Source organism: Anomaloglossus baeobatrachus, chromosome 3 (assembly GCF_048569485.1).
Source record: "Anomaloglossus baeobatrachus isolate aAnoBae1 chromosome 3, aAnoBae1.hap1, whole genome shotgun sequence".
Lineage (NCBI taxonomy): Eukaryota > Metazoa > Chordata > Amphibia > Anura > Aromobatidae > Anomaloglossus > Anomaloglossus baeobatrachus.
In genome coordinates, this window is record NC_134355.1 from 219,111,200 (window position 1) to 219,136,335 (window position 25,136).

A 25,136-nucleotide genomic window follows, 5' to 3' on the forward strand; every position below is an offset into this window, starting at 1 on the left:
CTGTAATGCTAATCAAAGGTTAATAAACTCTTTAGTTTATGTAAAAAATAGCTGACACACAAGAGAGGCACAGTTTCTTTTTGTTTACCCCTTACAGCATGCTGTCCTCAGCTTACATAGCAAAAACCTGCTGACAGATTCCTTTTAAACGGTGCAGACAGGGTATTTTAACATGTGGCGTTTTTGTTGCCTAGTCTGCACATCGTAGTTGTGTAAAATACGCAGACTTTTACAGTACCACCATAATCCATAAGATTTCTGTAATCTCATGAAAATGCTGTGTTTTTGTTCCATTTGTACTTTTAGCATTCAGGTTTCTTTTGTCAAATGAATGTGTGAAAAACGCAATTAAGAACGCTACAAAAATGCACGTAAAAGAGTTTATTGTACACAGCATTTTTCCTACCACCACTCTGGTTTTTGGTGAAGAAAAAATGCAACGAGTGAACATAAGACTAGGCAGTCTTAAAAAGTATCAAACTTATAGTGGTTTATGCGTCTGATAAATATGAAACATCGTTAGATTGTCTAGTCTAACTTTATCCCACTATTTAAGTTGCCTTACTTTGTGGCAGGAATTTGCCCCAAAATGTTGTCATATTCTTGATGCATGGCGTTAATCGCTAGCTCCATCCTTGTTTAGCAAAACGACACACCATTTTTGGACAAGGAGCAGAAATGATGCAAAACACATGCAACATAAATATTTTGTAAGTCATAAAAAGCTGTTTGTAGGTGCAAATTGTGCTAGAATTCTTGCATATTTAGTTTGCCTAATCTGCCCTCTATATTTACCTTTGTAAATGAAAAAGAAACAAAAAGACAAACATGCACACAATCTCATCTTGCATACATGAGTAATGTTTATATTTTAAACAAGAAAAAATTGCAGCGGTCAAACGTTTTAATGTGTTTGCAACAATCTGTTAAAATCTACTGATCACAAACATTATGAATACATTTTCTTTAACTATATAACCACTGGTTAGCTGCTTGGATTTCGAGCAATTTTATCATGAAAAGTCTCAAATTTTTAGTAAACTATAATATGTCAAAGAGCTTTTCAACATATAGGTTATATAATCTAATCTAACAGGTTATATAATAAATATCACAATTGGTTTATATACAGCGTTTGTGTTAACATACCACCATAATAAGGAGTAGGAATCAGGGCACATTCCATTTTGGTTTAGAAAAAGGGCATTAAATATAGAACATGTTTCTAAAAATGAGACTATTTACGACTGTTAAAAATCTGTTAAATGTTATCATCCATAATCATGTCCGTTTTAAGGCTAAAAAAACCCGAACTACTAACAGAGGTGTAGCATAAAATTAAGCCATTTGTACTAGTTATTTTGCAAAAGTAGCACATGGTACTGTATGAAATCTACATTTAACTATACTTTTGATGTAGGCATCGCCCAAATGTACTGCTGTAAGTCACCAGCATTGTTTTGTAGATATTTTTGTTAGAGCAGAAGTAAAATGAAGCTCACTCCTAAAATCAATTCTTGTTTAACAGCTTAAATAGGTTGTCAACAACTGGACAGTCCCTTCTCAAATGCTACATTGCGCCATATAAAATATAAACACCACATACCTCCTGGATTGGCGCTACAAACTGATGCGGATATTGCTGGAACAGTGCCAGTTCTGGAGCCAAGCATGTTTGTTTTTATTATTTTAGATTGAGCGCTGTAGATTTTAAGAATGAGTTGTCGAGTAGTGGGCAAATCCTTTATCTACTATAGCTTAAGAGTTACACGCATAAAACTGAAACCAGTAATGTATCACTTTATTTTCAGTTTTGGTTTAGTGATTTACATAAGGAACTCTTTATTCATGTAAAGTAGAATCTTCTTTGCCATCAGGATTGAACCTATTTAATGTTATACCAAAATGAGTGTTTGCCTCAACAACATCAGTGTCCAAAGAAACAAGTGTAACATTTTGTCGACTGGTTCTGCTTTCACTTTGACAATGGCTTGGTAGTGGTGAGATGGCAGTGTGTGTTGAAGAACTTTGTTTCAGATTTGAAGGTACTGAGGAAATTGAAGTACCCAATCCTAGGGCACTCTGGGCATCAAGTGAACCATCTGGATCGATCATTGCATTAATTACTAAAATTAAAAAAAAAATAGACAGTTAGTCAACATGTTAATTTTTCCTATTTTGCAGTAAGTACATGGTCTGATTCTTTTTTTTTTTTAATACCAATACCAAAAGTATTGTAAGATGAACCAGTGGCTGTGCCTTTTAGGAGTTCAGTTTTGTTACTTCTGGTCCAAAAATTTCAAAACTAACACATTTAGGAATTCTAAAAGGCAACTGTTCATGTGTATTTCATATGCATTCCTTACTCTATAGCCATGGATTGTGGATTTGATAAAGAAACCAGAAGAAAATTTATTCACAAATACAGGTAAGTTAAAGAACATATTACTTGAATTGCAGTACATTGCTATGTGTTTGGAAGGCAATTAAAATGATCTATTCTAATTTACTGACCTACTAAATTATCTAAACAGCTTTCAGTTCCAAAAAGCAAGGCGGCACGCTAAAGTCCCGATTCATTAAACTTTTGGCATTTTCATGCCAGTTTGCTTGGGAGAGAAAGAATACCCTTCTCAAAGGCCCTAAATTCTGTGATCACCATTGATCGCAGCATTTAGGGGGTTAAATAGCTAGGGGCGGTGTGAGACCATTCCTGTCGGCGAGCGTGACAGCTCAACTGGCACATAAGCTGAGCTCCTGGTGGCGATCATGCAGGCCCAGCTCCCGTGTCATGTAATGTACAATCGCAAGGACATAGCGCTACATCCAATGTCGGAAAGGTACCATAAAATAGAAAATACCGTTACGTCCAAGGTTGTGAAGGGGATAAAGCATCACTCCATTTTTTTTTTAAAATTAGCGCTGGAGTGGCGCTTTAAATCTGATCGCCTGCCCCTAGTTCTATACTCGCTTATCAGCGGCCTCACCTCCGGTCCTGTGCCACCATCTTGTGACAGTAACCTCTGACTGGCCAGAAGTCAGAAGTTATCTCACCAGGTCTCATTGCATCTCTATCCCCACCAGAGCTGTATTTGGCCTGCATGCTGCCCTAGGAACTTTAAGTGGTCGCACCCCTTACTGACAACGGAAAACTATGAGTATATACACACAACATCTATTTAAGGCCCATCTACTCTGCAACACACTTTTAAAACTGCTAAACGCTAAAAGAATGAACATGTGCACTTGCTGCGCACACGTTCAGTTTTTTTTTTTTTTAGCTTCTATTAACAGCTTCAGGTTTTTAAAGACACTGAGTAGATAAAATAGGGAACCTTACCACTTTTCGGGCTGCTACCACCAGGAAGATGCTTACCTAGTACTTAATACAATTTCTATTTAAAAAGTAAAAAAAAAAACAAAAAAACAAAAACAGCAGCCAAAAGATGTTAGAAGAGGAGCAAAGCCATGGTGTGCACATATCCTAAAGGTTCATATACCCTTTAGATAAAAGTTAAGGTGCTCTTACACAGACTACAGTTGGCAGAACCTGGAGATAGACCGGGTCGGCCAACAGTCTGATTGTCAGGGAGATGAGGACCCAGCATGTCCAATTTCAGACTGTGAATCCTTCTTTTCTCTAAGAGCTGAGCACACAGCCAGAGATGTCTAGTATCATCTGTCTCATATAGAATACAAGAGCACTCAACAAAGTGAGTGCTCATGTGTATGGGAGAGTCAGGGAGATAGCTGGCAGCCAAATCATGGGACTCCAGTATATAATGCAGGGGGGCTTTAGTCAAATACTTGTTTGGCTGACATATGGACTCACTGAGACAGCTATTTATTTAGTCTGGCACACTGACCATATAATGATCTACTATCAAGTCTAATAAATTAAATATTGCTACATCTACATGACTACATCACCAGAACCAAGCTCAAATTACGTTAACATCACCAGAACTAACGTCAATTCAAGGCTACACCACCAGAACCAACCTTAAATCACTATTACATAACCAGAACCACCATTAGTACATGATTACATCACCAGAGCGAACCTAAATTCAAGATTACATCACCAGAATCAAATCCAGCCAACATAGAATTGTATGGCATAAAACTGTATCTCCTTGTATGTATTTAACAATGGTAAGGAGATACAAGGAGTTGTTGTTACCAGCCATCATCAGATTGCCGGACCATACAGGAACCACAGTACTGATGAGGTGTATACAGTAACACAATTAAACATTTAAAAAAATTCCTTAACTTTTGGGAGATATCTTCTATGTTTTAGGTCCATTAATTCTGAGCACATTGGTGTGGGTCTGGATCCTGATACCACCATAGATTGTCCAAAAAACATCTTAGAAGTGTACAGCTTAGGAAACAGGACTGCATGCTCTCTATGCTGTGTGTGCTCTTCTAAAATAATTTTTCACTTGTGATTGAGGGTTTGAGGAGCAGATTCCCCACCAATCTGCTCAGAATAATTGGACATAAAAAATAAAAATAAATTCTCCCAAAAGTTTAGTTACTTTGAGTTGCATTTACAATGCTGCCAATAATAGGAAACTGAGTACTGGTCTAATAGAGCCACATAGAGTGACTGCACACCTGTCATTCTAAATTAGACAATCCCTTTAATATTTGCTTATAAATCTCATTTTTAATATGCAAATGAGGGGGCTTTGGTGCAGCCTTATATTTGCATACAAAAGCCAGTCCCTTGTCTCGATAGACAGCGCTCACTTAGTAAGAGCAGTAAAATCAGACATGCAAGCTAATTTTAGACAGCACTCACTTTTACTAATGGAGCGCTGCCAATAAAAATATAAGCCTTTAAAACACAAATACGAAGGCATAACGGTGTACAGAAGGAAAGACAACACCAATGGTGCACAGAAGCAAAGACCACACCAATGGTGCACCAAAGCAAAGACCACACCAACGGTGTCCAAAGCAAAGACCACACCAACGGTGCACCAAAGCAAAGACCACACCAACGGTGCACCAGAGCAAAGACCACACCAACAGTGCACCAAAGCAAAGATAACACCAACATTGCACTGAAGTAAAGACCACACCAAAGGTGCACCGAAGCAAAGACCATACCAATGGTGCACCAAAATACCCTCATTTGCATATTAAATTGTAAATTTTGTTGCAAATATTAAAGTAATACAAAAAAGGTGGCCAAATTAATAAATCTCTGAATTAAATATATACCCAAATGAAAAACAGATTTTTTATAAAATAATCAAATTTTATTAAACAAACATTATTAAAATATACAAAGGTGTAGGGCAGGGTAGACACAAAATGTAGCATGCCAAGGAAACACCATATAAATACACTACGTTTGCAAAAATTAATCTGAGAAAAAAAAAGATTTCTATTGGCTTACTATAAAGGTTTAGTGACCATACAGAAGCTGCTAGATCACTAATCATGGAACTAGTATACATAAAATACTGGATTAATTTGCAGAACAGTATATATATATATATATATATATATATATATATATATATATATATATATATGTTTGGGGTCACTTAGATATTTCCATATTTTTGAAAGAAGAGGACATTTTTCTTCAATGAACCTAACATTAAATTAAACAGAAATACACTCTATACATTGTTAATGTGGTAAATGACCATTTTAGCTTCAACCGTCTGGTTTTTAATGCAATATCTACACAGGTGTATAGAGGCCTATTTCCAACAACCACCACTCCAGTGTTCTAATGGTACATTGTATTAGCGGTGGATGTTTAGAAATCCCTTGAAAACCTTCGCGCAAGTATGTTAGCACTGCTGAAAACAATTTTGCTGATTAGAGAAGCTATAAAACTTCCCTTCCTTTGAGCTAGTTGAGAATCTGGAACATTGTATTTGTTGTTTCCATTAAAACTCTCAAAATGGCCAGAAAAAGAGAAACTTTCATGTGAAACTCGACAGTCTATCCTTAAAAATGAAGGATATTCCATGTGAGAAATTGCGAAGAAACTAAAGATTTCCTACAATGGTGTGTACGGTTCCCTTCAGAAGAGAGCACAAACAGGCTCTAACCAGAATAGAAAGAGAAGTGGGAGGCCCCGCTGCACAACTGAGCAACAAGACAAGTACATTAGAGTCTCTAGTTTGAGAAATCAACACCTCACAGGTCCTCAACTGTCAGCTTCATTAAATAGTATCCGCAAAACGCCAGTGTCAACGTCTACAGTGAAGAGGCGACTCCGGGATGCTAGCCTTCAGGGCAGAGTGGCAAAGAAAAAGCTATATCTGGGACTGGCTAATAAAAGGAAAAGATTAATATGGGCAAAATAACACAGACATTGGACAGAGGAAGATTGGAAAAAAGTGTTATGGACAGACAAATCGAAGTTTGAGGTGTTTGGATCACAGAAGAGAACATTTGTGAGATGCAGAAACACTGAAAAGATGCTGGAAGAGTTACTAACACCATCTGTCAAGCATGGTGGAGGTAATGTGATGGTCTGGGGTTGCTTTTGTGCTAGTAAAGTGGGAGATTAGTATAAGGTAAAAGGGATTTTGAATAAGGAAAAAACTCCAGAATAAGGAAAAATAAGAATAATTGAATAAGGAAGAATAACTCCATTTTGCAAGGCCATACCCTGTGGACAGCGCTTGATTGGAGCCAATTTCATCCTACAACAGGACAATGACCCAAAGCACACCTCCAAATTATGCATGAGCTATTTAGGGAAGAAGCAGGCAGCTGGTATTCTTACTGTAATGGAGTGGCCAGCCCAGTCACCAGATCTCAACCCTATTGAGCTGCTGTGGGAGCAGCTTGACCGTATGGTATGCAAAAAGTGCAAAAACAAAAACCTCAAATTCACTTAAAAATATTCTTTAATGATATATATTAAAAATGTTTCAAAACACCCAATGTAATAAACACACGAGGACCAATAGAAGGGGTGGGGGGAGGAGCTTTGATATATGGGATCCCTATAGAGCCCTATGGGATCTAGCTCCTACCTACCAACGGAGTGTTTTACGCCGTAACTGTTTTGGGCGCCCCCGCTCCACGTCGGCTTTCCCTCAAAATGGCCCTAACAGCTAGTGAATTAAAATAGTAATTACACTCTAAATGGCCAAGTAGTGATGTTAAATTATGCTGGATATGATACAAAAGTTAATATCCTCCAAAATGGGAGGTTTAACAAAAGGACAAAAAAAAACCTCATGTGCCAAGCCTCAAAAAAAGTAATAGACAAATTTTGGGCAACCAGTATTGCACAAAAAGATCCTTCAAACAAATATGTAGTGAAGGATATGAATGAGGAAAATACCATTTTTTATATATATATATATATATATATATACATTCCATCACTCAATATCCTTCCCCCTCACATAACCTGGCCATTGTTCATGGACAAACTTCATACATAAACTTGCCAACAGGACAGTGCACACTTTAGATATATAATGCAGTGCCCTCCAGCAGTCACAGAAATAATTTATGAGCAGAGTTAAACATAGTATTAATCACAATCAGGGAAAGCAATATAAATTAATTACTTCCCTGAAAGAAGTTGCTCTGCAGTGCCTCAGTGCCTCGACGCGTTTCCCCTTCTAAAGATATAAGGATCATCAGGAGGCTATAATGTCACAGGTAACCGATGTATATGGAGGAATAATCCATGGCTGTATGCCCAGAACACAGGATGTCCGGGTTTAAAACACGGCGCCAATCAGATCACATGGATCAGGCAACCAATCAGTGTTTTAGGCTACTCTGTCTTCAGAACTTGACTGCGCATATACCTTGCAGCCTGGACGCTAGAGGTCCCTGGGTCATGTCTGCACCTGCGTGCGCGCTGTAATACAGACACAGATCCTGTGTCTACGATACCAGCGCGCACAAAAGTGGGCGGTAACACAATGTGGACACTGGCACCGCCTATACACACCCTATCCATACGGACGCCGCCTGGTAGTGCGGTACCACCCCCAATAACGTGTCATTGTTTATGCACGTGGGGGAATCAGAAAGCCTGCCCACGCATGCGCACTCCAAACTTGGCTCTCAGAATCATATAATGTCTGGAGTAACAGCGCGCATAGCAGGGTCCGGACTGGGGGGGGGAAAGAGTGGGAAAGTGGAAGTAAAGGAAGGTTTGAGTACAGGCTAATCTGCCCAATCGCCACTATATCCATAAGTATAATTATAATAGGGGTGTTAATGAAACCTTCAGGGAATAATCCAAAGGATAATGACACCACCTATACATATCCCTATAGTAACTGCACCAAAGCGTCTTCCGGCAATGTGGATACAAACATACTTCCCAGAACAGATATATATGTTATAGAGGTGTCTGCGTTACCACCTCTTGTGTCAGGAGCATAGGGGGTTAAAGGGGCAAAGGGCCCAACACATCCTACCAACAGAAATAGCTCTTATTATTAAATTAACAAAATACTTATCCCGATTAGGGAACCCCTCCGTCATTGCCCCATGATTGGGGGTTTACGGACTTTGGATACCTTTATTTTTAGGTTTTTTAAGGTTATTATGCTCTGTCTTCTTAGGCTAAAATTGTAAAAAATTATATCTGATTAGTGTGAACTGGGTCCTGTATGGGAATTTTGGGGTATAGGTCTCTGCATATGAGAAGGGATTTTAAGGCTTGCATATAAACTATCGTGCAGGAATCAAATAGGCCCCTGTGATGTTATTATCAAGTGGCATAATGCCTTGCAAACATTCTGCAACATGTATTTTGTTAATTTAATAATAAAAGCTATTTCTGTTGGTAGGATGTGTTGGGCCCTTTGCCCCTTTAACCCCCTATGCTCCTGACACAAGAGGTGGTAACGCAGACACCTCTATAACATATATATCTGTTCTGGGAAGTATGTTTGTATCCACATTGCCGGAAGACGCTTTGGTGCAGTTACTATAGGGATATGTATAGGTGGTGTCATTATCCTTTGGATTATTCCCTGAAGGTTTCATTAACACCCCTATTATAATTATACTTATGGATATAGTGGCGATTGGGCAGATTAGCCTGTACTCAAACCTTCCTTTACTCCCACTTTCCCACTCTTCCCCCCCCCCCCAGTCCGGACCCTGCTATGCGCGCTGTTACTCCAGACATTATATGATTCTGAGAGCCAAGTTTGGAGTGCGCATGCGTGGGCAGGCTTTCTGATTCCCCCACGTGCATAAACAATGACACGTTATTGGGGGTGGTACCGCACTACCAGGCGGCGTCCGTATGGATAGGGTGTGTATAGGCGGTGCCAGTGTCCACATTGTGTTACCGCCCACTTTTGTGCGCGCTGGTATCGTAGACACAGGATCTGTGTCTGTATCACAGCGCGCACGCAGGTGCAGACATGACCCAGGGACCTCTAGCGTCCAGGCTGCAAGGTATATGCGCAGTCAAGTTCTGAAGACAGAGTAGCCTAAAACACTGATTGGTTGCCTGATCCATGTGATCTGATTGGCGCCGTGTTTTAAACCCGGACATCCTGTGTTCTGGGCATACAGCCATGGATTATTCCTCCATATACATCGGTTACCCGTGACATTATAGCCTCCTGATGATCCTTATATCTTTAGAAGGGGAAACGCGTCGAGGCACTGAGGCACTGCAGAGCAACTTCTTTCAGGGAAGTAATTAATTTATATTGCTTTCCCTGATTGTGATTAATACTATGTTTAACTCTGCTCATAAATTATTTCTGTGACTGCTGGAGGGCACTGCATTATATATCTAAAGTGTGCACTGTCCTGTTGGCAAGTTTATGTATGAAGTTTGTCCATGAACAATGGCCAGGTTATGTGAGGGGGAAGGATATTGAGTGATGGAATGTATATATATATAAAAAAATGGTATTTTCCTCATTCATATCCTTCACTACATATTTGTTTGAAGGATCTTTTTGTGCAATACTGGTTGCCCAAAATTTGTCTATTACTTTTTTTGAGGCTTGGCACATGAGGTTTTTTTTGTCCTTTTGTTAAACCTCCCATTTTGGAGGATATTAACTTTTGTATCATATCCAGCATAATTTAACATCACTACTTGGCCATTTAGAGTGTAATTACTATTTTAATTCACTAGCTGTTAGGGCCATTTTGAGGGAAAGCCGACGTGGAGCGGGGGCGCCCAAAACAGTTACGGCGTAAAACACTCCGTTGGTAGGTAGGAGCTCTATAGGGATCCCATATATCAAAGCTCCTCCCCCCCACCCCTTCTATTGGTCCTCGTGTGTTTATTACATTGGGTGTTTTGAAAATTTTTTAATATATATCATTAAAGAATATTTTTAAGCGAATTTGAGGTTTTTGTTTTTGCCTTCTGTACTCTATTTGGATACACTGTATACGTTTCTCTATGCAAAAAGTGCCCATCAAGCCAATCCAACTTCTGGAAGCATAGGGTGAAATATCTATGGGTGACTCCAAACTTTTGAATCGTAGTGTATATATATATATCTCTCTCTCTCTCTCTCTCTCTCTCTCTCTCTCTATATATATATATATATATATATATATATATATATATATATATCCATGGCTGTGGAGTCGGTAAGCCAAACCTGCAACTCCGACTCCTCAATTTCCCTTGTACCGACTCAGACTCCCACATATATTGCTTATATTAAGTGAAGAATTTATTGTAGTACAATGTGAACATTAGACATTTAATCATTTTTATGATACAATAATCAAGATATTTAGATAGAACATAAAATATATTTATTGGAATACAACTTTCCAACACAAAAAAACTAATACATAGTGTATTACATAGTTACAATTTAACATAAATTACACAATATAATATAACACTAGAGACCCTGACAGAAGTTCTGTCGCTTATCCATGTTATGTAAATAAAAGCTTATAACCTGACTTTAAATTCATCCATTGTTTTCATAAATTACTTTTTTGAAAGCTGAAATCCTCCCAAATTTGGTTTAGGTCATGAAAATAAAGTTGTTGCAAAGCTGAAATATCGATCATTTAATGAACACAGAAAGGTCAGATTTTGGCAAGACAAAAGTTTTGTCGCCTTGTCATATAATGCACCCAATCCTAGTTTACATCCTCACCTGTGCTCACTAAATGATCGGTTAATTAGTAGGTGTGTATGCAAAAGAAACCCAGCAACCCAGACCTTCAGTTGAACTGAAAAAATCCAAAGCCAGCCCCTCTTCCACTGCAGCAGAGCTCCAAATGGCCTGGTCACCTCAAGTCCCTGTGTCAACTAGAACAGTTTGCAGGATTCTGTCTCAAATTGGCCTACATGGTCGAATCAGTGACCAGAAGCCAGAATTAAACAAAAGGCAATTAAAAAACCGTGTGGCATTTGCCAAGTCCCACAGCCTGCTAAAGAGATGCACACTGGAAAAGTGGCAGAAGGTAGATTTCTCTAATGAATCTTCACTTGAATTATACCACAGCCACCGCAAATACTGCAGGAGACCTACTGGAGCCCCTATGGATCCAGAAAACAGTTATGTTTGGTGGTGGAAAGATCATGGTCTGGGGTTACATTCAGTATGGGGGTGTGCAAAACATTTGAAAGGTGGAAGGCAATATCAATAGCCTAAAGTATCAAGAAGTATTGGCTACCTCTTACATTCCCAATCATAAAAGGGGTCAAATTCTGCCGCAGGATGGTGCTCTATCTCATACATCCATTTCTACAACAAAGTTCCTCCTGGCAAAGAAGATCAAGGTGCTCAAGGACTGGCCAGCCCAGTCACCAGACATGAACATCATTGAACATGTTTGGGGTATGATGAAAGAGGAAGCTTGGAAGACAAAACCACAAAATCCAGATGAACTCTGGGAGGCATGTAAGACTGCATTCTTTGCTATTCCTGATGACTTCATCAATAAATTGTATGAATCATTGTTGAACCGCATGGATGCAGTCCTTTAAGCTCATGGAAGTCACACAAAATATTAAATACTAGCTGTACTACCCGGCTTCGCCTGGGTTAATAACTGCCGTCTGTCTCAATCTCTTTCCCTGTCTGTCTATCTCTTTCCCTGTCTATCTATCTCTGTCACTTTCCCTGTCTGTCTCTTTTCCTGTCTCTTTCCCTCTCTTTCCGTGTCTGTCTCTTTCCCTCTGTCTCTTTCCCTGTGTTGTCTCTTTGTCTCTTACCCTGTCAGTCTCTTTCCCTTTTTTTCCCTGTCTGTCTGTTTCCCTGTGTCTGTCTCTTTGTCTGTGTCTGTCTCTTAACCTGTCTCTCTCTTTCCCTCTCTTTCCCTGTCAGTCTGTCTCATTGTCTGTCTCTTTGTGTCTGTCTCTTACCCTGTCTATGTCTGTTTCTTACCCTGTCTGTGTCTGCCTCTTTCCCTGTTTCCCTTTCTGTGTCTGCCTCTTTCCCTGGCTGCATTGTGACACGCCAACATTCCATATAAGGGCGTGGCTGCGCATTCTTCTGAAGTTCTGGCTGCACTGTGGCTCCCAGCTCCATTCGCTTTAATGGAGGCAGGTTTTTTGGCGAATAACTGTAAAGCGCGGGGTTAAAATTTCCCCTCATAACATAGCCTATGACGCTCTCGGGGTCCAGAAGTGTGAGTGTGCAAAATTTTGTGGCTGTAGCTGCGACGGTGCAGATGCCAATCCCGGACATACACACATACATACATACACACACACACACACACACACACACACACACACACACATACAAACCAATGGATGAATTTAAAGTCAGGTTATAAGCTTTGATTTACATAACATGGATAAGCGAAAGAACTTCTGTCAGGGACTGTACGTATGTAAAACTATGTAAGTGGCAAAAAACAGTTTTCAACAAAAACATACAAAATAACATTTGTGCAGTCTATGAATTTGTTCTAAAAAATAGAATTGCCTCCATCAGATCCTCCTTCATAGATGACCTTAAATCTGACCTAATAATTTTAAGGCTAGAGAACAACCTCTCTACACTAACTTGGGTTAGAGGCAAAGCCGTAATCACATGGGCAACATCTCTAACAATTTCCGGGTATAAAGGAATTGCGTCATGCACAGTCAGTTTTGATGAACGGTTACATTTTTCTATTTGTTTGAGAGCAAGTGGAAAACTTTGCTGAAATATGGTTAATCTGCTTGCTATAGGAGACGGAGTGAAATCTTTTTCCTTGTGACATAACTTAGCCTGCTTCATGTCATCCAAATACTTGTCAAAGTGAAACTCCTCATCTGATGAGGATGAAGATATCGGAGCAGTACCACTGTCAGGACCCAAGTCCTCTTGTGCCTGGCAGTCCTGTAGGCCACTCATCCTAACTGCTACCTCAGTCAGAGCTTCTTTTCCTTTAGAAAGCTGTTGATCATCAAGTAGTATAAGTATACGATGACTTGGGTCTACATAAACAGCTGCCAGAAGAATTTTATTTTTCAATAGCTGTGTCTCTCTCCGTTTCATTGAAGCAGAAATGCCATCTGCAATTAAATCTCTTCTTTGGGACAAGCAAAATAGCAAGTTCTTCCACTCTCTTATGAAAATGCCAGGAGTTAAATCCTAAGCTTGTAATTTTTTTTAGTAATGGTAAATGGGTGATTAAGCAATTCCTTCAATTCAGCCACATGTGTCCATTGACCTTCATTTAGGGTTACTTGAGAGTTCGCCATATCTATAAGAAATGGATTTAGTTCAAGCAATCGCTCAATCATTAAATAAGTGCTATCCCACCGAGTGGCTTGATCAACAAGTGCCCCTTTCCCAGCACGTCTCTTCAAGATGGAATCAATTTTAGGAATTCTGGCGGCATAAACCAATTTCCTCACTTTTCCAATCAGATTTCCAGCATGTCCATCTTGCAGACTATCTCTTATTGCCAGCTGCAGCGTGTGCACAACACAGAGCATGTGATGAATATGAAAGTGTTTTGAAGCAGCTTCAACAAGATCATCTAATTCTAAAGTATCATTTTGCTGTTCTTCTGTTGTAATATCTGTTTGTTCCTCAGTTACCTGAACAGCACTGTGGCCTTCCATCTCAAACATACTGAATCCTAAATTTTCTTCTAGCTGTTGTTCATTACTCTCATTCATCAGTTTAATTGTACTTATGTTTCAAGCATTATTCGTTACAATAGCAAGAATCTGTTCTTTTTTGAGTTCGTAATCTTGCATACCTTTTTCCACTAAAGCCTGGAGAAACTGGCTGGTGTGATGAGCTTTAATATCTTTTAACTGCCAGTGTCTTGGTAACAATTTCTTTGTTGTCACAAACATATCGAACATTGATGGCAAAATAGTTCACTCTGTGACATGTGCAGGCATCCATTTAAAGAAACATGAAGTGTCTTTTGAAAGTTTTTTTAAGATCTTCCTTTTGTTTAAGGGCTTCTTCATTCACTAATTTTCTAATACTTTCTCTTTCCAGAGAAACACCAAGTTTGCGAGCCATGTCACTATTAAGAGCTGTAAAAGCTGGTCGTGCAAATAATGATAATGGTAAACCTTCGTGACATCACGCTGTATGAGCTGTCTTTTAAACATATCTGCTGTCATTGTTACAGTAACTTCGTCACTTACAAAATATCTTGTTAATGATGTTTGAGATGATCTTTCCTTCACCTTTGTCTGGCAGGAAGTGATGGGCACTGGTTTCTTGATGCTGCTGTTATCTTTCTCAGTCACAGCTTTGAAAACTGCTGGGCGGAAGCATTGTAACTGTCTTTTTAGATTGGAAGCTCTTATAGGAGCATTTTTATCACTGCCTGGGTATGCACTGATTTTGGCACCACAGCATTTGTTTTCATCCAGGTCATATATTAATCAAGAAATAACGTCTGGAACCATTCTGAGTTTGAACTGGGTGCAAAAACCTAAAAAATCTACACTATATGGAGAGAACGTATGCACACCAGTGACTATGTAAGGGGAATAGATGAAAAGCAGAAACTGCTGTGTGAATACTGACATGAAAAATCCAATAGCTATATGTAAGAATGAAAATATGAAAAAATGGAATCTGCATTACTGCCATGAACATATGAATAAAGAGAAATTTAGATATTGAATTGATCAATGCAACAGAGCCTCAACACTACGCCAAAGTATTTCTCTATGTTGGGGTCCCTAGCTAGTGTGTGTACTCTCATGCAGTTAAAAAACTTACCGTGTATGGGAAGCTGAGACTTAGGCTATATATGCGTATAATGTGGACTGGCAATAGGTGTGGGTGGGGCCGGGTTCACAAACCGTGTCTCATCTTCCCATACATGTGCGCTGGAGCCCTGAGTGTCAGGAGACATGCATGTCTTTATCTGTTAACTTGACTAGAGCTGAACCTATTTTCATACCTCATGCATTCAGGGATTTTGCTGATGTGTTTTCGGTATCTGAATCTGAAAAATTACCTCCGCACAGAGATTATAACTGCCTCATAGATTTGGTCCCCAATTCCCGACTCCCCAAGGGTAAAATGTATAATCTTTCTGGTCCGGAGCGTCAGGCCATGAAAGATTATATAGCAGACAGTCTGCAGAGAGGGTTTATCAGACCATCCAGGTCACCAGTCGGCACTGGATTCTTTTTTGTTGATAAAAAAAAGACGGTGGTCTCAGACCTTGTATTGACTACCGTGAACTGAATGCTATTACTGTAAAGAATAAGTACCCTCTGCCACTAATCCCCGATCTCTTTAACCAGCTCATAGGAACCCGGTGGTTCACCAAGCTGGATCTCAGGGGTGCATATAACCTAATCCGCATCAGAGAAGGAGATGAGTGGAAAACAGCATTTAACACGCCAGAGGGACACTATGAGTACCTGGTAATGCCTTTTGGGTTAAGTAATGCGCCGGCTGTCTTTCAGAACTTTGTCAATGACATTTTCAGGGATATCTGTGGTCTATATTTGGTGGTCTATCTGGATGACATCCTGATTTATTCTCCTGATGCTATGTCACATGTCCAACATTTCTGAACTGTACTCCAGAGACTCAGGGAGAACTCCCTATTTGCTAAATACGAGAAATGTGGTTTTTTTTGAGGCAGAGGTTAATTTCCTGGGTTATATCTTGTCTGCAGAAGGCTTCCGCATGGATCCCTCTAAGCTACGACTGATTAAGGAGTGGGTGCAACCCAAGTGTCTGAAAGCCTTTCCTTGGATTTGCTAATTATTATCGCAAATTCATTAGAGATTTTTCCAAAATTGCCAAACCCCTCACCGATTTGACTAAAAAGGGGGCTGATGTGGTTAATTGGAAGCCAGAGGCGATCCATGCCTTCTCAAAATTAAAAGACTGTTTTTCCTCAGATCCGATTCTGGTTCAGCCTGACCTTATGCGTCCGTTTCTAGTAGAGGTCGATGCATCTGAGGTCGAAGTGGGAGCGGTGCTATCTCAAGGTACTCCGTCTCTCACTCAGCTTTGTCCTAGTGCCTTCTTTTCTCACAAGTTTTCTCCCACGGAGAGAAATTATGATATTGCTAATCGAGAACTGTTGGCAATCAAATGAGCCTTTGAGGAATGGTGCCACTTCCTCGAAGGCGCCAAACATAAGGTCACAGTTCTCACAGACCATAAGAACCTCACTTATCTGGAATCTGCTAAGAGACTCAATCCTAGGCAGGCCAGGTGGGCACTGTTCTTCTCCAGATTTGATTTCGTGGTAACGTTTCGGCCCGGTACCAAGAACACCAGAGCTGATGCACTTTCCCGTAGTTTCTGTCCCTCTCAGTTGGAAAACTCTGAACCAGTCCCTATTTTAGCTAAAGGCATTATTATGTCATCTGTTTCCTTAGATTTGATAGAAGAGGTCCAGAATACCCAAGACCAAGCTCCTGAAACCACTCCTGACCGTAAACTGTTTGTTGCCCTCTCACTTCGCCTACGGGTACTCCGGAAATCCCATAATTCTGTGCTGGCAGGTCACCCTGGTATCGGCAATACCCTCCGATTAGTAACCACGTATTTTTGGTGGCCAACCGTAGCGAAAGATTGTAAGGACTATGTACGGGCTTGTGAAACTTGTGCTCGAGCCAAGGCACCCCGTACCCGCCCTGCCGGATTTCTCCAGTCCCTACCTACTCCAGTAAGCCCTTGGACACATCTCTCTATGGACTTCATCACTGACCTTCCACCCTCAGAAGGGAAGACTTGTATCTGGGTAGTAGTGGATAGATTCAGCAAACAGTGTCATTTTGTTCCGCTGTCCGAATTACCGAAATCTGAAACTCTTAGCAAGTTGTTTATTAGGCATATTGTGCGGTTACACGTCTCGAAATTCTGGAGGGCGTTTTGTAAAAAGATCAATATAGAATTATCTTTTTCATCTGCCTACCACCCAGAGACCAATGGTCAGACCGAACGTTCCAATCAAACCCTTGAACAATATCTCTGGTGTTATATGTCTGACCGTCAGTCTGAATGGGTGGAATATCTACCGCTAGCTGAGTTCGCTATCGATAATCAGTATCAGGAATCCATCAAGACTACCCCCTTTTTCTGCAATTTAGGGTTGCAGCCACGTTTTGGTTCTTTTTCTTCCGCTGTGGTGGATACTCCTGAGGCTGAATCAACTGTGGACAAATTGAAGGCTATCTGGTCTGAGGTGAAAGAGAACCTGAAGGCAAAGGTTGGTCAAGCCTCCTCTGCTAATAAGAGACGTTCCAAGGGCCCTAGCCTTGGAGTTGGGGACAAGGTATGGTTATCCACATGGAATATTAAACTCAAGGTCCCTTCTGCTAAACTGGGTCCGAGATTTATTGGATCTTACGAGATAATCGAGGTAATTAATCCCACAGCTTTCCGCCTGCAACTCCTCCCATCCTTTAAGATATCGAATGTATTCCATAAGTCCCTCCTCAAGTTATATTGTGTCCCCGTTCACCCAGTCAGTGCCCCCCCTCCTCCTGTTTTGGTTGAAGGTAACTTGGAGTATGAGGTGCAGATGACTCGCCCACCCCAAGGCTATGGGACACCCGGTGCCGGGCCGGACTAGTCCAGGGGTCGTCAGTGGTGGCGGGGCCCGGCTCCGTGGCCCTGGTGGGTGTCAATCAATATGGCTGGTGACGTAGGGGTAATTAAAGTGTATATTTGTCGTGACGCTACCTGTGGTTTGCGGCTATTAAGCCGCCGCTGCTGTGTGAGGCCTCCGGGGTGATGGAATGGCAGCAATGGTGGTACTGCTCCCCACAGGTGGAGCGGTGCCCCGGTGACACTGTTGGTGCTCGTAAGTGTCTATGCAGATAAATAACTGAGGCAACACCAGGGGTGCAGTTTCAAGGTCTTTACTCACAGTTCTTGTCAAGGCCTGCAGGAGCCTTTGGACTGCTGGGACCACCGTCAGGGATCTCCGCCGAACCCGGGTAGATCTGGGGGTAAATGCCAGTGCACCCCTCTAATTGTGTCCTTTCTCAGCTGACTTCACTAGCCTTGCCTTTTGTGGCTGAACCTGGCTCCGCCTCCACTGCAGCCTCCGGGCTGGGAGCTCGCCTGTCGGTATTTGCCCCTTTTCCAGAGATTCTTGCTGTGGGCTTTGGTCCAGGGAGCATGCAGCTTTCCCTGGACCTCGGTCTTTTAACCTTTGGAGATGACTTCTCCTCCTCCAGTGACTAGGGACCGTCCCCTGATGCAGCTTGATCCCTCCACCGATGTTCCTGTGGAACAGGCCACCAGCTCTGAAGCTATCTGTGGCCCTGGAATCCCTTTGTTCCCTGCTTGGTGTCACCTGGACCCTCTGAGTCCCAGGGTCTTCACCAGGAAGCGTCACTTTCTTCTTTCTTTAGCTCCTGCCTGACTAGAGCTCTTTTTCTACTCTCTGTTTCTCTCCTTCTCTGTTGCTTTCTTTCTCTGTTGCAGACACTCTGAACTCACAGAGCTCCATTCTCTTTCACAGCTACATGCTGTCTCCTCACTCTCTCACTCTCTGAGGTAAACTGAAACTCTGACCTTCCTCTCTGCTCTACACTCGGCTGGCTCTTCCCACCCCCCGGTTGCTAAGCTACCATCCTATGGGAGCAGCAGGGATGGGTCTTACGACCCCTCCCAGCATGCAGCATGGGAGGGTTGCTGCCACTGTCCCCGGTCCCAGTGTGTGCCTAGCAATGGGTATAGTGCAGTTTTACCTGTGAACTGGCATGTACCCCTTTCCTTACCCAGGATGGGACATCACACCTCTGACTGGGGTGCAATGTCTCTGTGGCGACGGAAGCCTCAGGGGCGCCACACTCCCCCACAGCGAATACCAGCACGTCCTCGGGCTGAAACAACAAAAACAATGGAAGAAACTGAAAAATTTTGTTATGCATAAAACATTAAAACTTTAGGACATTACATCCCTTTATGGGAGGCACATAAATAACACATTCACCGGGGACCACATTCCAGTCCAGTGGCCCGGTAACACATAAACGGGGGGGGGGTCATCTTCAAAAAGAACAGGGGACAAGGATTCAGGAATAGGGTGTCATCTTCGAAAAGAACAATGGGCAGACATTCAGGGGCTATGTACTGTCCTGACTCCATTAACTCCTTGTCGTCCTCCACCAGGGGCTCCGACCCTTGATGGCGCCCACTGGGACTCCGACCCAGCGACGGTCAACAAGTCAGACAAGGTCCTCCTCCTTCCACCTCTTGTGCTGGGTGGCATCTCCTGGAGAACTTAGGGACGTTCAACAAAGACAGGAGGCATTATTTCTGGAGCAGGTCCTTTAAAACTTTCAACTCGAACGTTTAACTTCAGGGGTTAACTTACGGATGCGGTTACCATTGCAGGGGACCATACTGTGCCAATGTCGTACGGGACACCGGACTTCTTCTCCAGGCACAATACATCCCCGGGCTCTGAACCTCCAGCGGGAACGGTGGCGGGGGCAGCGTACACGGTACCTCTTGATCCCGGAGTGGTGCTTCACAGGGCTCACTCGTCACGGTGCTGTCGGGTCCTGGCTCCCAGCTGAGGAGGGATGCTGTGGGGGTCTGCGTGGCATTTATCTGCACGCGAAATGGCTGCTGCGGCGGCCCTCTGTTCCTGGGCTCACACAGCGGCGACCATCCTCCGGACTTCCGCCTTCCAGTCGAGCACCTGCTGCAGCGTCTGTGCTCTCACCCTGACACAGAATCGACCCAGCTCCCGCTCCAACCAGGCAGCGGTTCCCGCGGGGAGCTCACTCGGGCCGCAATCCTCCACATCAAAAGCCACTCCGCCTCCTCCACTTCGGAGTCCCGCCATGCCGCCGACAGGGCTGAATGCAGACATCTTCCGTCCGCTCTCCATAGCGGGCACCGCTTCGCGCTCTTCCTTGCAAGATCAAAGGGGGCGGGGCTTACTTTCGCGCTCTTTCTGCAGGCACGCCCCTCTTCTTCCCGCGCTCAGCCAGGCTAATGGCAGCAGTTTTTTCAGTAAAACACAGTTCTTTCACAGTCTTTTCAGGCGCACAGTACCCGGTGGGTCCGGGCACGAAATCCTGTTCGTGACGCCAAAGTTGACTCGCCCACCCCAGGGCTATGGGACACCCGGTGCCGGGCCGGACTAGTCCGGGGGTCGTCAGTGATGGTGGGGCCCGGCTCCGTGGCCCTGGTGGGTGTCAATTAATATGGCTGGTGACGTAGGGGTAATTAAAGTGTATATTTGTCGTGACGCCACCTGTGGTTTGCGGCTATTAAGCCGCCGCTGCTGTGTGAGGCCTCCGGGGTGATGGAATGGCAGCAATGGTGGTACTGCTCCCCACAGGTGGAGCGGTGCCCCGGGGACACTGTTGGTGCTTGTAAGTGTCTATGCAAATAAATAACTGAGGCAACACCAGCGGTGCAGTTTCAAGGTCTTTACTCACAGTTCTTGTCAAGGCCTGCAGGAGCCTTTGGACTGCTGGGACCACCGTCAGGGACCTCCGCCGAACCCGGGTAGATCTGGGGGTAAATGCCAGTGCACCCCTCTAATTGTGTCCTTTCTCAGCTGACTTCACTAGCCTTGCCTTTTGTGGCTGAACCTGGCTTGGCCTCCACTGCAGCCTCCGGGCTGGGAGCTCGCCTGTTGGTATTTGCCCCTTTTCCAGAGATTCTTGCTGTGGGCTTTGGTCCAGGGAGCATGCAGCTTTCCCTGGACCTCGGTCTTTTAACCTTTGGAGATGACTTCTCCTCCTCCAGTGACTAGGGACCGTCCCCTGATGCAGCTTGATCCCTCCACCGATGTTCCTGTGGAACAGGCCACCAGCTCTGAAGCTATCTGTGGCCCTGGAATCCCTTCGTTCCCTGCTTGGTGTCGCCTGGACCCTCTGAGTCCCAGGGTCTTCACCAGGAAGCGTCACTTTCTTCTTTCTTTAGCTCCTGCCGGACTAGAGCTCTTTTTCTACTCTCTGTTTCTCTCCTTCTCTGTTGCTTTCTTTCTCTGTTGCGGACACTCTGAACTCACAGAGCTCCTTTCTCTTTCACAGCTACATGCTGTCTCCTCACTCTCTCACTCTCTGAGGTAAACTGAAACTCTGACCTTCCTCTCTGCTCTACACTCGGCTGGCTCTTCCCACCCCCCGGTTGCTAAGCTACCATCCTATGGGAGCAGCAGGGATGGGTCTTACGACCCCTCCCAGCATGCAGCATGGGAGGGTTGCTGCCACTGTCCCTGGTCCCAGTGTGTGCCTAGCAATGGGTGTAGTGCAGTTTTACCTGTGAACTGGCATGTACCCCTTTCCTTACCCAGGATGGGACATCACACCTCTGACTGGGGTGCAATGTCTCTGTGGCGACGGAAGCCTCAGGGGTGCCACACAGAGAATACTTGATTCCCATATTGTCAGAGGGGCGGTACAGTATTTGGTGCATTGGAGGGGTTATGGCCCTGAGAAGAGGTCATGGGTCCCTGCGAGCGATATTCATGCTAAGGGTCTGGTCCGGCGGTTTCACCTCCAATTTCCTGGCAAGCCGGGTTTTGAGGGTCCGGAGGCCCCTCGTGGAGTGGGGGTACTGTTACGTCACCGCCGGAGTCTGCTCCAGCGACTTCTGCTCTGATCGCCAGGCGACGCCGTGTTCCTGTCGTGGATGGTGCTGGTGATGGGAGAAGAGTTGATGCCAGCGGCACCGGTGGGCGCAGGCTCTGATCATCCACTGGGCTGGGTTATCTTGGGATCTGCAGTACCGCTGGCTGACTGTGGGTGGCGTGTGTCTTCCAGCTGAAGTTGCCAGCGTTCAGCTACAGCCAATGGGAAGACACCACACCCTTCTTATTCCCCCTCCTGTCACATGACCACTGCCAGAGATAGTTCTGATTTCCTGGCTCCTGGTCCATCCTATTCTGTTTTGTGATTCCTGTGTGCTGACTTCTGCGTGTTTTCTGACTACCCTTCTGCATGCTGTTTTTGTACCTCGCTGCCCGATCCGGATTTGACCTCTGCTCCGTTTTTTGATTACTGCCTTGTCTGCCGAATCTGTCCCTGTTCTGCTTTCCCTGGTTTGACCCTGCCTGACGACTACTCTCATCGGACTGCAGCCTTCCACAGGTAGTGATCTCCAGGGCCCTGTGTAATTCCAAATCCCTGTATAGGGGTCAAAGGGTTTCAGGGTTCTGGGGGTCCTGCTTGGTGAGTGGCTTCCCTCTAGTCTGTCCATTACATCCCCCTGAGTCTGTTGATCCAGGAAGGCATTACACCGGCCCCACCCACACCTATTGCCAGTCCACATTATACGCATATATAGCCTGGGTCTCAGCTTCCCATACACGGTACGTTTTTTAACTGCATGAGAGGACACACACTAGCTAGAGACCCCAACGTAGAGAAATACTTTGGCGTAGTGTTGGGGCTCTGTTGCATGGATCAATTCAATATCTAAATTTCTCTTTATTCATATGTTCATGGCAGTAATGCAGATTCCATTTTTTCAAATTTTCATTCTTACATATAGCTATTGGATTTTTCATGTCAGTATTCACACAGCAGTTTCTGCTTTTCATATATTCCCCTTACATAGTCACTGGTGTGCATACCTTCTCTCCATATACTTGTCATGCATTGACACACAAAATATTTTTCATCTTGAGTCACTGTGAAATGCTCAAATATAGATAACTTCATAGGGAGGTTCCTAGACATTTTGTAATCATATAAATTCATTCTCAAAATAATTTTGTCCTATAAAAAAAATTAATGTATAATTTCAGCAACAACAGGGAACCATGTACAGTGGGGAAAATAAGTATTTGATACACTGACAATTTTGCAAGTTTTCCCATTTACAAAGAATGGAGAGGTCTGTAATTGTACTCTTCAGCTGTGAGAGACAGAATCTAAAAAAATCCAGAAAATCACATTGTATGATTTAAATAATTTGTATTTTATTGCATGAAAAAAAAAACGTATTTGATACAATAGAAAAACAGAACTTAATATTTGGTACAGAAACCTTTGTTTGCAATTACAGAGGTCAAGTTTCCTGTAGATTCTGTTTCTCAGTTGAAGTGTACATAAGATAAAAATTTCAGACCTCTCCATTCTTTGTAGGTGGGAATCAACAGTGTATCAAATAATTATTTTCCCCACTGTATAATTTTAGATAGAAATAAAACAAACTTTGCATAAATCAATAGTACAGATGACAAATAAAAGTGTGTAAAATATGTCATTATATAGCTTTACTTTGAATTTCCAATCTTATGCTTTTCTTAGGTACAGCTCACTAAAGGTTTCACATCAGATTGCTTCAGTCTATGAAGAGGGGAGGAGGGAGGAAGCAAGTTTGTTGTGTATCATACTCCAGGAACAAAGAAACTGATAACAGAGCTAATAACGATGTTTTGGCTTCTATACCTATACAAGTCCTCATATAAAGCTGGGTTCACACTAAACGACAGCGACAACGACGTCGCTGTTACGTCACCATTTTCGGTGACGTAACAGCGACCTTGTAAGTCGCTGTTATGATCGCTGCTTAGCTGTCAAACACAGCAGAAGCAACGATCATAACGTCGCTGTGCTACATGTTCAGAGAGCAGGGAGCCGCGCTTAGCGCTGGCTCCTTGCTCTCCTGCAGCACACATCGGGTTAATTAACCCGATGTGTGCTGCAGCTACATGTCACAGTTCAGAGAGCAGGGAGCCGCGCTTAGCGCTGGCTCCTTGCTCTCCTGCAGCACACATCGGGTTAATTAACCCGATGTGTGCTGCAGCTACATGTCACAGTTCAGAGAGCAGGGAGCCGCGCGCACTGTTTAGCGCTGGCTCCTTGCTCTCCTTGCTACAGTATACATCGGGTTAATTACCCGATGCATACTGCAGCCACATGTCACAGTGCAGGAGCCGGCACTGGCAGCAAGAGCGGAGGCTGGTAACCAGCGTAAACATCGGGTAACCAGGGAAAGGTCTTCCCTTGGATACCCGATGTTTACGCTGGTTACAGCTTACCGCAGCTGCCAGTGCCGGCTCCTGATCGCTTCATTTCGTCGCTCTCTCGCTGTCACACACAGCGATGTGTGTGTCACAGCGGGAGAGTGACGACCAAAAAATGAAGCTGGACATTCAGCAACGACCGGCGACCTCACAGCAGGGGCCAGGTCGTTGCTGGATGTCACACACAGCGACAGCGACGGGACGTCGCTGCAACGTCACAGAAAATGGTGACGTAGCAGCGACGTCGTTGTCGTTGTCGCTGTGTGTGACACCAGCTTAAGTCCTCATCAATCCTGTTGCTGTATTTTTCCTGTATATTGTATAGAAGCAATCCTCCCAAAAGTACATGAGTTCAAAGAAAAAAGAAATAAGCATCAAGCATACAGAGAGAACATACAGTATACTGGACTATTGATTTAAGCACAGTTTATTGAAAGTTTAAATATACTTTAAGAAGTAATTTCCTTAATCTTGTTATCCTGTTCACTCTAGCAATTCTGAGATGAATGCAGGCCTGCCTTCTTTCTTTTTTACCCTTGCCTGTAGAGGAGGAGCTTCACTGGTGCTCAAGTGCAGCACAGACTTATCTCAGCTAAGACAAAGCCTAGATCCTCAGGCTACATACATTCACACACAGCATTTTTGCGGATCCGGTTTTTGCAGTGAAATGCAGTGACTCTGGGCATCCCAGCAAAGTCAATGGGTTTCAAGTTATGACATTCAGACACATCGTTTTGTGAGAATCCGTTTTTGGGCTCAAAAACGGATCCTCACAA

General features: G+C 43.3%; 1 protein-coding gene across 9 annotated transcripts in view; it reads right to left on the reverse strand.

Annotated features, from left to right (window-relative positions):
* Positions 1-366: 366 nt before the first annotated feature.
* Positions 367-25,136, reverse strand: part of CEP170 (centrosomal protein 170) — a 974,470-nt gene continuing 949,700 nt past the window's right edge. For all 9 annotated transcript variants that reach the window (XM_075339727.1, XM_075339731.1, XM_075339735.1 and 6 more), the window contains one exon: positions 367-2,126. In XM_075339727.1, coding sequence (XP_075195842.1) covers positions 1,843-2,126 — 284 coding nt within the window. In that variant the 3' untranslated portion in view covers positions 367-1,842. The remainder of the gene's footprint in view (positions 2,127-25,136) is intronic.